Genomic DNA, 12566 nt, shown 5'->3' with positions numbered 1-12566 from the left:
TGCCAGAGCTTCCCAGGAAACAGCAATTCTGAGTTAGGCTAATGCGCATTAATTCCAAGAAGCCTGAGCAGGATATTTTGCTAGGGACAAAGTCCAAGAGGATCAGGACGGAGGGAATTCTGCAGGGATCCACAGCACAAACAGCGAGGTTACTGGAGGTCAGGCACAGCTGGGTGTGAGAGTGCTCCAGGGCTGAGCAGAGCTGGAGGAGGCACTGCCAGATGAGGAGAGCAAGGAAAAAGGCATTTGCCTTCACTCATCTGCCCGCGGAAACACAGCAGGTCACACCTTGAGAGAGAGAAGTGCCCCACTCCTGGCAGAGATAGCATTGCTAGGTTGGAAAAGACCTTTGAGATCACTGAGTCCAAGGTGGATGACATACACCACTATCCATCAACGGACACTCAAGGCTCTACTGATGAGCACCTGCACCTTCCAGAGTGGTGCTCAGGAAAAGGCCACCCATCAGCAGCGGGGAGGGCCTCTCCTCTTGCTCTTCCAGGCTCCCGAGGAGCAGGGGAGAGTGCTAGCAAGCACCCACCGCTGCACAGACATGATTCGGGCTACAGGCTATTCATCCAGATGTTTAATTTCTATGCTCATGACTTACCCTGGCATCAAACCTGGCCCTACTTAGTAACGAAGTAACTTAATTACTAAATTAAATACTTAATGTATTTAATATTTGACTGATTTCATTCTATTCTCCAGCTTACGGCTACAAAGGCCATCTCTGCAAAGAAAATTTTCACTCTCCAAGTATTTATGCCCCTTTTCTTTCTTTCCCCCATGGGCAAGGAGGGACGGAAAAGCCAAACTAAACGAGAAGCTGCCTCCCTCCATACTTTTGGCTTTATTACTGGTCAATAGGACCCACGATCAAGCCCCGACACAGAAGAGTTGATCTATTTGCTGGGCTTACGGAACTGAGCATGGAGTTTATCACACAACTCAGGATCTGCAGTGTGTATGTGCACATTGCTGAAGTGGAAAAAAATCATGATGCTGAACAAAGGGCCACTGCCTGCTGACACAAATGAGACAGAAGGCTCACTGACCTGGAAGTTAAAGTACAAAATCTGCTTTCAGACAGAGCACCCACTACCCGTACATGTTAAATGAAGAAGCCTTGTTTGAGTGAAGTATGATCTTAATCTACTCTTCTCAAACCAAGGCAGAACGTGCTAGCACCATGACTCCCATCCCAGCAGCAGCAGAATCACGTGAAGGACAAAGCAAGACTAAACTGCCTTTCAGATCAAGATGTTTCTGTCAGTAGCTTACAGCACATTATCCAGCATAAAGAAATTTATGCAAGGAAGACAACCATATTGGCAGGGGGAGAGTTACACAACAAGATACTGTAAGAGGAATGAAGTCATGAAAGCTTAGAGAGAAATGGAGCAACCTGTGAGCAAAGCTTCTGAGCACCCTGGCAACACAAGCACACCACGAAACGCAAAGGCTCAGGGAGGGACTCCAGAGAAGCAGCAAGCTCAAGCAGGATGGTGAGAAGGTCACTCCCAGAGAACTGGCAGAGCAATATGGAAAAGGAGAAAAAGATTTATCAGCTTAACAGCCTCCAGTCCCTGGAAAGGCTTAATTCAATGACTGAACACTTGTTTCACAGAATAGAAATACCACATACCACCAAGTGAGCCAACTCCAATCCAGCTAGAGTGAGTGGGGTGACTCCACCGAGGTCAACAGAGTTGCAGCTGCTTACTGTGGATTTAGAGCTGGAACATCAAAGTACTATGCAAACCTAAGTAATTAATCATAAGCCAAATGCCAGGCCACGAATTTTGTAATTCATGCCTTTTTCAACAACCCAAGCAATTGCATTCATGTTCTAGACAGCCTTGGATGAATATTTCAGATAAACAACAAGGATTTTGATGGCAGAAGCCACTCTTCTACCAGCATCACTGGGTCCTGCAGCTCTCGCAGCAGCTCAGGTTGCCAAGTACGGACTCCACTGCAGCCTGCACTGCACTATCAAGTCGATGGGCATGCCCTGCTGCACCCATGCTGTAGCATAGATGCAAAACAGAGGAGACAAACTAATCATCGCAAGAGGAAAAGGCAGGTGGGGAGCTAAAATTATAGGCAGCAGTGAGCAGAAAGTGGAAATCAGACTATTTTATCTAAGAACTGCTGAAGACATCCGCCTGGAAGCAGAGCTCTCCCTCTCATACCTTTGGGCAAGTAGCATCTTTGTGACAGCCTTTGAGCAGTGCTCTGCTCTCCGTGGACCAACACTCTTCAGAGCGCTGTGCTTGGTCCACTGCTGCTTGCCTGGTCCTCGTGGTCCACCAGAAAGCTGTGAACACTGGAGAAGAGGCTCCAGTCACTCTCTGAAGTACAGACATTAAACAGAGATGCTCAGTTTGCCTTCTGTGTACAATTTGTACCGTATGGAGACTGAGCCCCACTCTTGTACTTAGCTTTTTCAGAATGTGGCTGCACAGGCCATCCCTCCTAAAACCTCAGCTTCACTTTAATACACCCTTTCTCCACAATCTCATCTTTTCTAGAGGAATCTCCTGTAACGGTTTCTTCACCACTCCCTTCTTCCCCCATCACATCCGACATCTGTGTACATACCAGTCCTGCAGCGTTCAGTAATGGCTGGGCCAGTCACACAAACTATGAAACCTACCCTCATGCCACATTCAAGACTCTCCAAGCTGACCATTTCTCTGGTCACATTCACCCATCTTTTCTTCATACCAATAGGAAGGAATAACTGTAACTACTTCCTGCTCCTGAGGAACTGCCATCCTCCCAAGCGACAGCTGGGATGGCTACACTATTCAAAGACTCAGGAATGGGAGAAACAAGTACAGAACTGCCAGAAAGAGCATTCAAGCTTTTCCTGTGACTCTACCGTGGCTCCTCCTCTGCTGTGCCTCAGTTTCCCACCACACCTGTTAGCCTTGTCTATTTAGATGGCAAACTCTTCTTTGACATGCTGTGAATTCCAGCCTGGGAGCTGAGAATCCCTGCAACGTCTCCTGATGCATAGACAGGATGATCTCAGAACCCCCTGGCTGTCACAAAGGACGGATGAAGCGTGAGCCTACTCAAGTAGCCCTTTGAAGCAAGCTGAACCCAGAGCAGATATTGAATGGGGCCACAGCCTCTTCCTCCCCAGGCAGCGGTTTGTTCAGATGCAGTTGTTCTAAGGCTTTCTATCCTGTGGTAACCTTGCTCATGCAGCCACAGTTATCGTTGTAATGCTGATGGGGAGCGGCAACTGCAATGCCATGCAGATGCTAGGATGAGCATGCAAGACATGGAAGACTGACCGTGAAGGGAGATGAAGCAGATCTTCATAGAGCTAGACATTGCCACAAAAACAAAGTGACATTTTTGACATCAACCACGTAAAGGAGAAAAACCATGGAGACCACAACATGTGGCAGCTCTTCTCTCCACCTGTCCGCAACAGCAACATCTTTGACGCTCATGCACTGTAAAAGCAGCAGCTGCTGCTGCGAACAGGATGCCCTTGCTCAGCCCTCTGCAGCCGCCTGGTTTATCTGTGCATCGTGCTCTCATCGCACTCAGAGATGCATTTGCTGCAGAAAAACTACTGAAACTTTGGCTTCCTCCCACATCCTTTGGGGTTTGGCACTGGCAGCACTGGAAATCAGCAGCGCAAATGTGATCGATGATGCTGCGGCAGGGCGGCATTCCCTGTCACCGGGCAGCAGATGAGGTGGATTTCATAAAAGCTGTCCCATTCTTTGCTCTGTTTGGATGTAATTGAGGAAGAGGTTACCATAGGAGAGTCACAGTCCCTTCTGAAGTGACTGAACATCCTCTATATAAGGTACTCTTACAATGGTCTGCAAGACAGCAAAGGGATATTATTCCAACCAAAGGGATGTTATTCCAACCGTAACAGCAGGGAACAGAGTAAGCAATAACAAGCCCAGGGTCACGCCTGCTGTTTGTCGCACAGCAGGGATCTGAATCCAGATTTGGTGAATCCCAGTACAGGACGGAACCGCTGGCAAGTTTCCAGCAAATGCAGCATTACACTTCCCAAAGGGAGCAAACGAATGACAGCTTATTTGCCTCCAACCTATCAACAACAGATGGGGAAGACAGTGCAAGTCCCACCTGCTGCTGGGCACAGCTGGAATTACGGAGGCCTCGCTGTGGACAGAACTGCTGCAAATAGGTTCCCCCTTCTTTGTCATCCCCACACACAGAGAAATCCACAGGCACGTGGGTTTCTTTCCTCAGGCATGAGAGAAAGAAATCTAAAGCAGTTTGTGTGAGAGCACACACCTTGAAAACCAGCTGATTTCGCAAAATCTCCAGTGCATCTGCACACACCACATTCCCCAAAGGCCTGGTCCCAGGATCCAGCCCTGGAGGAAAACCACGATGGCATTCATTCAGGTTAGCACGACTCTTACTGCTAGCACGTTCCTTGGTCTGCTTCATTCCTTTTATGTCGAGGGTAACATAACCCGTACGTACCCTCCTCTGGAGGGGATCCAAAACCCCAAGGAACACGAGCTGGCGATTTAGCAAATTACATGTACCTTTATCCTGCCCTCAGAAGGCTGTTCTGCCAGACCCACTGTGGCATGGACCAGAGTCCTGGGGCAGAGAGACCATAGCCACCAGTATTCCCCAAGGCACCACCTCCGGCTGGCCAGCACACCTACAAAAGACTCCCCCAGGCCACAGGGCAAAGCTCAGAACACTTCACCTGCAGACTCTGAACACCAGGCACATCAGCCTAAGCCCCTCTGGCACAACCAAAGCAGCGACTGCAAGGCAGGAGAAAGCTGGGTACAGGTCTGATTCTGCAGCAGGACATGTTTTAGAACATCCTTGAGGCAGAGTAACTTCTGCTACTTGTCCCAGTTGCAACAGCTGAATGCAGAGCATGCTTTGCCCTAACCCCAGGGCTGCAGGATGGCAGCACGTAAATCACCTCTTCGCTCACCGAGGGCTTGAGGGAACATGCTGAGACTCATAAGTAGCTGCCAGAAAAAGAGACATTAAAAGATTGTGTCATGACCCCCCCATAGGGAGGAACACCCAAAACTAATGACATTTAAAGCATATCAAACCATCCATGGAAGAGGAAATAGGCTGGCAAGTAGATAAAATCTCTCTTGGTATCTCATCATCTTCTGAACTGTGAGAGAGAAGCCTTCTCTCACTGGATATTTGTCCCTCTGAATGCCATCTGGAGTAGAAATAGTGGTTTATTAAAACTTAAATACATCTTTTGAAAACTTTCCCAGACAAACAAGACATTAATGCAAGTTTTGGCTTGGTCTTCACTGTTTGAGAAATGACTCCTCCCTTGTGCTGGAGCAGCTCTGTTATTCCAGTCATCACAGGCACAAGTATCGCATGTCTGAAGCCCATCACCCTCCAGCACCCACTTCACATCTCACAAGCAGGGAGGAGGGATGTGTGAGCAGCCTACAGAACCCACACAATGTTGGTGTTCCTTCCCTTGGAAATGAAGACTGTGAGGAAACACAGAAACAGACCACCACGTGGAAGCTGCTCCGAGGAGAACCAACTGTTCCCACGTCAGGACAGGAGAAGACGTAGTCTGCTTCAATGGCAGCAAGGAATACTAGGTACGAAGTATAACTTCCTAGCAGGAAGAACAACAAAGCACCAGAACTGATTGCATACATAAGTCCTTATCAGCTCTGGAAGCCTTTTGGATCAGGCTGGGCAAACATTTGTTGGGAATGATGTAAGCCTAGTCCTGACCTGCACGGGGCAACTGGGCTCGATGACTGCCAAGCACTCTCCCAGCCCAGGCTGACGCGTGGCCCTGCATCGAGGAACTGAGTGCTGGCCAGTAATCCCCACACACCCCGTCACCCCGGTCCCCAGAGATGTCCTGCACGGAGTCACACTCAGTCAGATCCTCACCCGGACAGGAGGCTCATCCCTACACGAGCACAGGCTCAGCTGAGGGCACTGTGAAGGTAAACATGCTGCTTTGACTCCCTAAAGTCCCTGAGAAAGCCCTTTTCACCCCACATCTTGGGTGGAAGACTGAAAACACGACAGTAGCTGTGCTTCAGGGTGCTCACATGAAAACTGCACCAGAACAAGGACGGTGCTCTAGCTCTGTCCTCCACAATACTTGAGATTCCCCAAACCCAGGGACCAACGCAGTGCTAGGGCAGCTTCAGGCTTCCCATTCACAGCACAAGGTACAACCCTAGTCCTGTACCACAGCCGTGAGGTTCCCTCCCAGCTTCCCAATGTGATCCCTCACCAAAGCTTTCTTTTACCAGCCCAGGAATAAAGGTTAAAGTCCCACTTTGCAGCAGCATCTCCACGGAGCCCCTCTGCTGCCCCAGGTTCTGCCTCTGGGGGACTGCCCCTCGCCACACAGCGAGGACTGCTCTCCAGCAGACACCGCTAAGCTGGGACCACAGCACCACCTGCAGGGCTGTGCCAAAGGCCGAGCCTTCATCGCCTCCTCCTGGAAAGGCCAGCGCGATCCCAGTTGATACTTTGCACCTGGTAACTCTCCAAACCACAGACGTGAGCTTGCACACACACACACACTCTTCAGAGTCCTGGAGGAAAACAGAGACCCTCTCTGAAAGCACTGCTTCAGGGCACAAATCACCGCTCGGATACAGTTTCAAAGACTCAGTAAGTTCCCAGAAAATTCAATGTATGTCACACACTGGATTACGCAAAAACTGACTGAAGCACCAGCCCTCTGTGGCTTCAGGGAGCGGCTCTGCCTCCGCCGAGCTCATGTGCACTGGGCGCTGCTGGCACCAGCCCAGCCTCCTGCACACAGGCACAAAGACAACACGGACATGGTCCAGAGCTTCAGCGTGGGTGCTGGGAGTGCATGTGGTTTCTTAGAACCACCATCTCCAAAAAGCTTTGCATTGCTTCTGTACCAGAACAAGCCTTGGCCAATATGCGTTCTGCACCGAAGAACACTTTGTTCTGCACCAGCACATTCCCTCAGATGCGAGTCTGACAAATAAACCCACCCTCTTGGGAAGAAGAATGATTTCTCTCCATTCTTGTCTTTCTGAGATCAGCAGCACCATGTGATTTTCCGAGATGTACAACCACGCAAACCCACAGAAATGCGTTTTTATTATTCCTTCAACTACAAATATAGGAATTTAACGCTCATCCTCTCAGATTAGACCAAGAGTCTGGCTAACAGAGCGTGTCCTGTTCAAAGCAGTGACAAGTGATTGATGCTTCCGAGAAGAGGCACTCTGCTGTCTGCAGCCCAGCCACCAGCACCCTCGGAGGGACAGCTAATTCCAGCCTGCCACAGGGAGCCAGCCTACCCCTCGGAGAATGCAATGTGATGCTGTTTAACACCCTCGTAACCCAGTAAACCATCCAGCTCTTAAAGTATCCCGCAGAACTAAGCAGTGCATGCTGCTCTGGTTCATACATAAACGTTGCCATCACCCAGATGGAATCTGTGAACTCTGTTTAAAAGTTAAATTTAAAGAAATCTGACAAACTCAACTGTAAAAATTACCCTAACTATCATAAAAAAACCCCAAACCAAACAAAACAACACCTCTTTTTTATCATGTCATGACTCCAATTTGTACAGGCAAAGCTGCCAAAAATGAGCTGTGCTGGATCCTTGATGCCAAACCAAGGATTAAGTGCACTTTAACTGAACAGTTTTAGTTCTCTAGATTTCCTCTACTGTATTTAATCAGGGCAGGTACTGCAGTTCAGAGAAGGCTTACAACCTCAAGTAAAGAGTGTACGGGACATGGCAAACTACCAGGGTGTGGAGAGCGGCGGGGAGGAGAAATGCAGGGCTGAGTGGTACAGTGGGGTGAAAGGCCAGGCTGCGAACAGAGCTGTAAAATCCTGGAGGGGGAAAGGATCCAGCTGGGACCCAAAAGCTGGTACATCAGAGGGAGCTTGGGTATCTGTGGAAAAAGGGGGCCAATGTTCACGAGCTAACAAACAAATGAAGGAGTGGGGAGTGTGAGCATGGGAGAGGTAGAGGGGCAAAGCACTAGATGTGTTAGTGCTCATGTGCTCTGCTGCAGTCTTCCAAACAGACGCAGTTTGCTAATGCAGCTCCTACCTAATGTTTCTGGCTACGCAGTCCAGTTCAGCCTGGACAGAGCCTGACAGCGCCTCTCACCATCTGGACACTTCCAGACCCCACTGAGTGCTCACCTCCACAGGCCCAACGAGGGCTTCCACTGAGACTGGTAGGTCCAGATTCTTTGGTTTCCTTTCTTTCCTTGCTTCCCTGGCTAGCTATGGTCAGGAGGGGAACTTGCAATGCCAGAAACAGCAGCAACAAGCAGCAGCAGCAGCTTGCATTTAATCCTTCTGTTATTTATAATGTCATGATGTTGACTGTCCATTTCAGGGGCATCTCTCCGCGCTGTTTCAGGCAGCCCTACTCTGAGTCATCCTTCCCGAAGAAACAGACCTCAGCTATTCCCACGGCTGTCACAAGGCTGAGTCCTACTCCAAACTTAGCTTGTTTCCAAATTTTGTCCAAGTCATTTCACCTCCAGTTTCTCAACTTCTCCATCTGCAAAACCCGAGTAGCGATGCAGGGCTTCTTCGTAAAGTCTTGCATTTAAATGCCTGGCAGGGAAGTCAGGCGTTTCTATCACTATTAGAAGCACTGTGTGGGTGCCAGATGTTTATTCAGGCCTGCTAGCATATTTGAAAACATAATTGCACAGCAGTTCTTGTGAGGATACTGCTCTGAAACTCTATCTTTATTACAACGTTCTGATTGTTTCTGACAGCTCCCACAAAGCGTCAGGTGCTCTAGATTCAGACAGTGTAACGTGCACTAATCCTTCAGTGACACGTCACTCGGCAGGGCTGGGGAACGAAGGCTGTGTTGCTGTTGGACGTTTACTCCAGAGCGTCAGGATCCTGAAGGGAACTGAATTTGAACCGTGCAGGTGGCACCTGCAAGTTCACATGCCAATATAAGCCAGAGTTTGGACCTATCATTGACGAAGTATCTGGAGCTGTGGACTCTTCCATATTGGGCTCAGATATTGAGTCACTTTAGCAGAACAAACTAAAGAGTTCAATGCACTTCCTTGAGGAAGGTGGAACACTTCTATGTGCTCTGCTGAACTTCTGCATCTCTGGCTTAAGTCTCTATCAGGAAATGAAGGGCTCTGCCACTGCCTGGACCGTCCAGTGCGCTGGGGAATGAAGTGGAAGTGCCTTTTGCCACACAGTTTTCAATAAGCCGTTCAGCTGCAAGAAGAGTTTTATCTGGGACAGTTGTCATCTGCTTTGGTGTTGGATATGCAGAAACCTAGGCCTGTGGGAAAAAGCACAACCAGAGCTGTAAGTCCTGCTAGGGAGAACATGCCTGTACCGCCATCGTACAAAAGCAGCCATGTTCCAGTGGTGGTAATCTCACCAGAGCTGGTCACCCCATCAGAAATGCTGACCTGCACCACAATTTCTGACTCAGAAACATCTGCCAGGCTACCTCAGGGTGTAAGAAGGTCGAGATGCTTGAAGGGAGCCCCTGTTTTGTTAAAGATTGGCCTCAGCGCGGTCTTTCACTGGCCGAGTTTGTTCAATACATCAGAGTGCAGGGACATAATCTACAAAGGACATTTGAAGCAAAAACCTGAAGGTAGAAAAGACTTACTTGCCACAGAAGTCCTTGTGAATGGCACGAAGGACGAGTGATAAGTTGGGGTGTGCCTGTAGCCAGTTCTCCACCATAGCTGGGTGTCTGGGATCAACTTCCAGAAACACACTCCTGAAAGAACACATTGGGGAGTAAGAGGAAGGAGATGCACACGTTTAGACTGCCATGGTCATAAAAATTAAGATTGGTCTTTCTGGATGACTCCTACCAGTGCAGGGAATGAGAAGGTCAGCAAACACACTGCAGTCCAACAATCCTAAAACAGATCCCAGCTGCCTCCTCCAGGAGAGAAAGTGTTGATCTTGGGGGGAATTCTCATGGCACTGCTCTGTGTGAGCAGTTAAGCCAGTTAAGCCCTTGTATCAAGATGTAAGGATCCTTTTTGAACCCCATGCAATGGTATCACCAGCTCTGTTTTTCTGAGGCCCCCAAAGATTTTGAAGTTTTATGATACAAATGCACGAACTAGACTGGCAGCATGAAGTTCCTCTTTGTATAAGCAGGGTGACATTAAGTTCCAGTAGCAAGAGTCAAAGTGTAAGATTGTACACATATTTTCCTACAGTATATGTCTCCATAAATCAGTTATGAAAACACCACCAGCACCTAGATCTACGTAGAGGACTGGGCAAAGGAGAGAGCAGCAGAGATAAGGGAGCTAAAGGGGCAACCTCAGTGCAACAGGACCAGCCCTGGGCACTGCAGGGCTATTTCCATCTCTGCTGCAGCCAGGCTTTACGTCACCAGCTCACTTTCGAATCTCCACTCCTAAGATGAGGCAGAACCACCCCAGCTTACAGGCACGTGGAGACATGGAACTAGTTCCAGCCTGCAATGGCACAGCAAAATACAAGTTTCACAGACAAAGAACAGAGGCCAAGCTCCAACCGTACGCTCTCCTGAGAGTTCCTAAAATGTCTCACACTGAACGCTCCCTATAAATTTGCCAAACTAACTACAAGCTGGGCACAATCTCATTCCTGTCCTTAAGAAACTTCCACCCCTCAACGAGAGCTCCATCTTATAAAACAAACACAGGGAAGGGAAAAAACTATAATCCTAACAACCAAACCCAAGGGACCAATCTCTGTGGCTGGGAAGTTTTGAAGAACATCATCTGCTCTTGTGGTCATGCAAAGCATAAGGAATGAATTTTTCCGTGTACCCTGTGCCTCCCAGTATTCTTGTTCCTTTTCTCAAAGCAGCAGATTTTCAATGATCTCTCTTATGCTAGTAAAACGCCAGGAATTTTCAACAGGATGTTTGAATGCCCTCGCACAAGAACTTCTGGGTAGCAGCATGTTGATCTTTAAGCACAAAGTGGATCCCATGTTACAGGGAATAAGAGCAATTGCTCTTGAGCATTAACCATGGAGAAATTTAACATTTAAGAAACTATCCCTGGTGAGTCTTCTTTCTCCTGGGAGATCCAGCACTGTATCCTGGCACAGTGAACAAGTTTCCCCTAATTAAAGGGTGGGAAAGAAGTAGAGATTGAGGACATTCTCGGAGTTCTGTATTGCTACTCCTTCGGTCAGTTCTTTTGCTTAGAAAGCATTCTTTTTTTTTTTTTTTTGTACTACGCTGCTCTTTTTTGTGTTCTTTCTGTTGTTGCTTTGACCTTTAAAGATTCTTGCTTCACTCATGATCATGAAACACCACCATTGGTCAAGGAAGACCCATATTCCTTTGTTAACTCATTTCAAACTAATTTTGCTTAGACATGACGTTTTTTAAACTGCTATTACTAGATGGGGTGCGTGGTAGAACATTCTTGCAACTATCTTCCCTCTATACCTTCCTGCATGAAAACAAAACAGAATTTATAGAGTTAATGGACAAAAGACATGAAATTTAGAGAACAGTGCTTACCCAGAATCCTTCAGAAGAGAAGGAGCCAGAGCCAGAATGGCTTTGATGACCCGCATACCATCATCTCCCCCATCCAGTGCATCGAGGTCCTCATAGCTGGAGTGTGGGAATAAGACAACATGAACAGCAATTCATGTGGCATGAACCACATCCTTGAGGATGCACAGAGAAAGGTGCACCTGACACACCTAAGCTCCAGTGATCCTACAGTGGGTGAGAGCACTCATAGTGTTTATGTAAAGAAGACAGCTGGCACTGAGCTCTAGGCTGAGAAACAACATGTTGAGCACAAGCAGAAAACGTCCCCTAAACTCCTTCTGAAGATTGAGTCATTCACACAGTTACAACACATGGATCTGTTCTCTCTGCACTAGCTGAACTGGGAGAGAGTGGTTAGTCACAGAATCATAGAATGGTTTGAGTTGGAAGCCCCTTTCAGTACTGGAAGCTGCTCTAAGGTGTCCTTGGAGCCTTCTCTTCGCCAGGCTGAACACCCCCAGCTCTCACAGCCTGCCCTCGGATGGGAGGTGCTCCAGGTTACACAGCAAGGAATCACTTTCTTGATTTCTACCATGCCAACAGCCAGGCTGGACTGCCTTCCCACCTAGCAGATCAAACAAACATGTTTAAAGTTCTGCCCCTCTGGTGCACATCTTGCACAGGGATGGGAGCAGGCCTTTGTTTATTTTCCATCACAGAAGCTGCTCTGATTGCTTGCACTGCCTTTCACAAACTCACACAAATTATGAAAATAAAAAAAAAACAAACCAAAACAAAAAATGTCTAACAGGATAAATGTTCTGAAACAGTTTTGGCCTGGAAAGTTGTTAATTTCAAAGGATATGCTTTTTCCATTTTTATAAATACTTAAAATATTTTGGTATTGCTTTAGATCTTTAAGCAGTTATCAAAGTAACTCTGTATTATTACATATGATACAAACACACCTGCACTATGCACGTGTGTACTACATTTGCATGTTTTGTGCATGGTTGGGTGTAGTATAAGGAAGCAGACAGAAAACCTT

General features: G+C 47.8%; 2 protein-coding genes across 4 annotated transcripts in view; both read right to left on the bottom strand.

The window, feature by feature from the left end:
• Positions 1-6343, bottom strand: part of MAPKAPK3 (MAPK activated protein kinase 3) — a 96038-nt gene extending 89695 nt beyond the window's left edge. The window contains exon 1 of the mRNA XM_069865875.1: positions 6326-6343. The gene's annotated coding sequence lies outside the window, so the exon portion shown is untranslated. The remainder of the gene's footprint in view (positions 1-6325) is intronic.
• A 771-nt stretch (positions 6344-7114) lies between these two features.
• HEMK1 (HemK methyltransferase family member 1) overlaps positions 7115-12566 on the bottom strand; it is a 28320-nt gene continuing 22868 nt past the window's right edge. For all 3 annotated transcript variants that reach the window (XM_069865869.1, XM_069865868.1, XM_069865870.1), the window contains 3 exons: positions 11540-11635; positions 9665-9778; positions 7115-9325 (listed from right to left, as the gene is read on the bottom strand). In XM_069865869.1, coding sequence (XP_069721970.1) covers positions 9289-9325; positions 9665-9778; positions 11540-11635 — 247 coding nt within the window. In that variant the 3' untranslated portion in view covers positions 7115-9288. The remainder of the gene's footprint in view (positions 9326-9664; positions 9779-11539; positions 11636-12566) is intronic.

This window comes from Phaenicophaeus curvirostris, chromosome 11 (genome assembly GCF_032191515.1).
Source record: "Phaenicophaeus curvirostris isolate KB17595 chromosome 11, BPBGC_Pcur_1.0, whole genome shotgun sequence".
Classification (NCBI taxonomy): domain Eukaryota; kingdom Metazoa; phylum Chordata; class Aves; order Cuculiformes; family Cuculidae; genus Phaenicophaeus; species Phaenicophaeus curvirostris.
The sequence above is the reverse complement of the archived record's forward strand: the minus strand, read 5'-3'. Positions and strand labels throughout refer to the sequence as shown.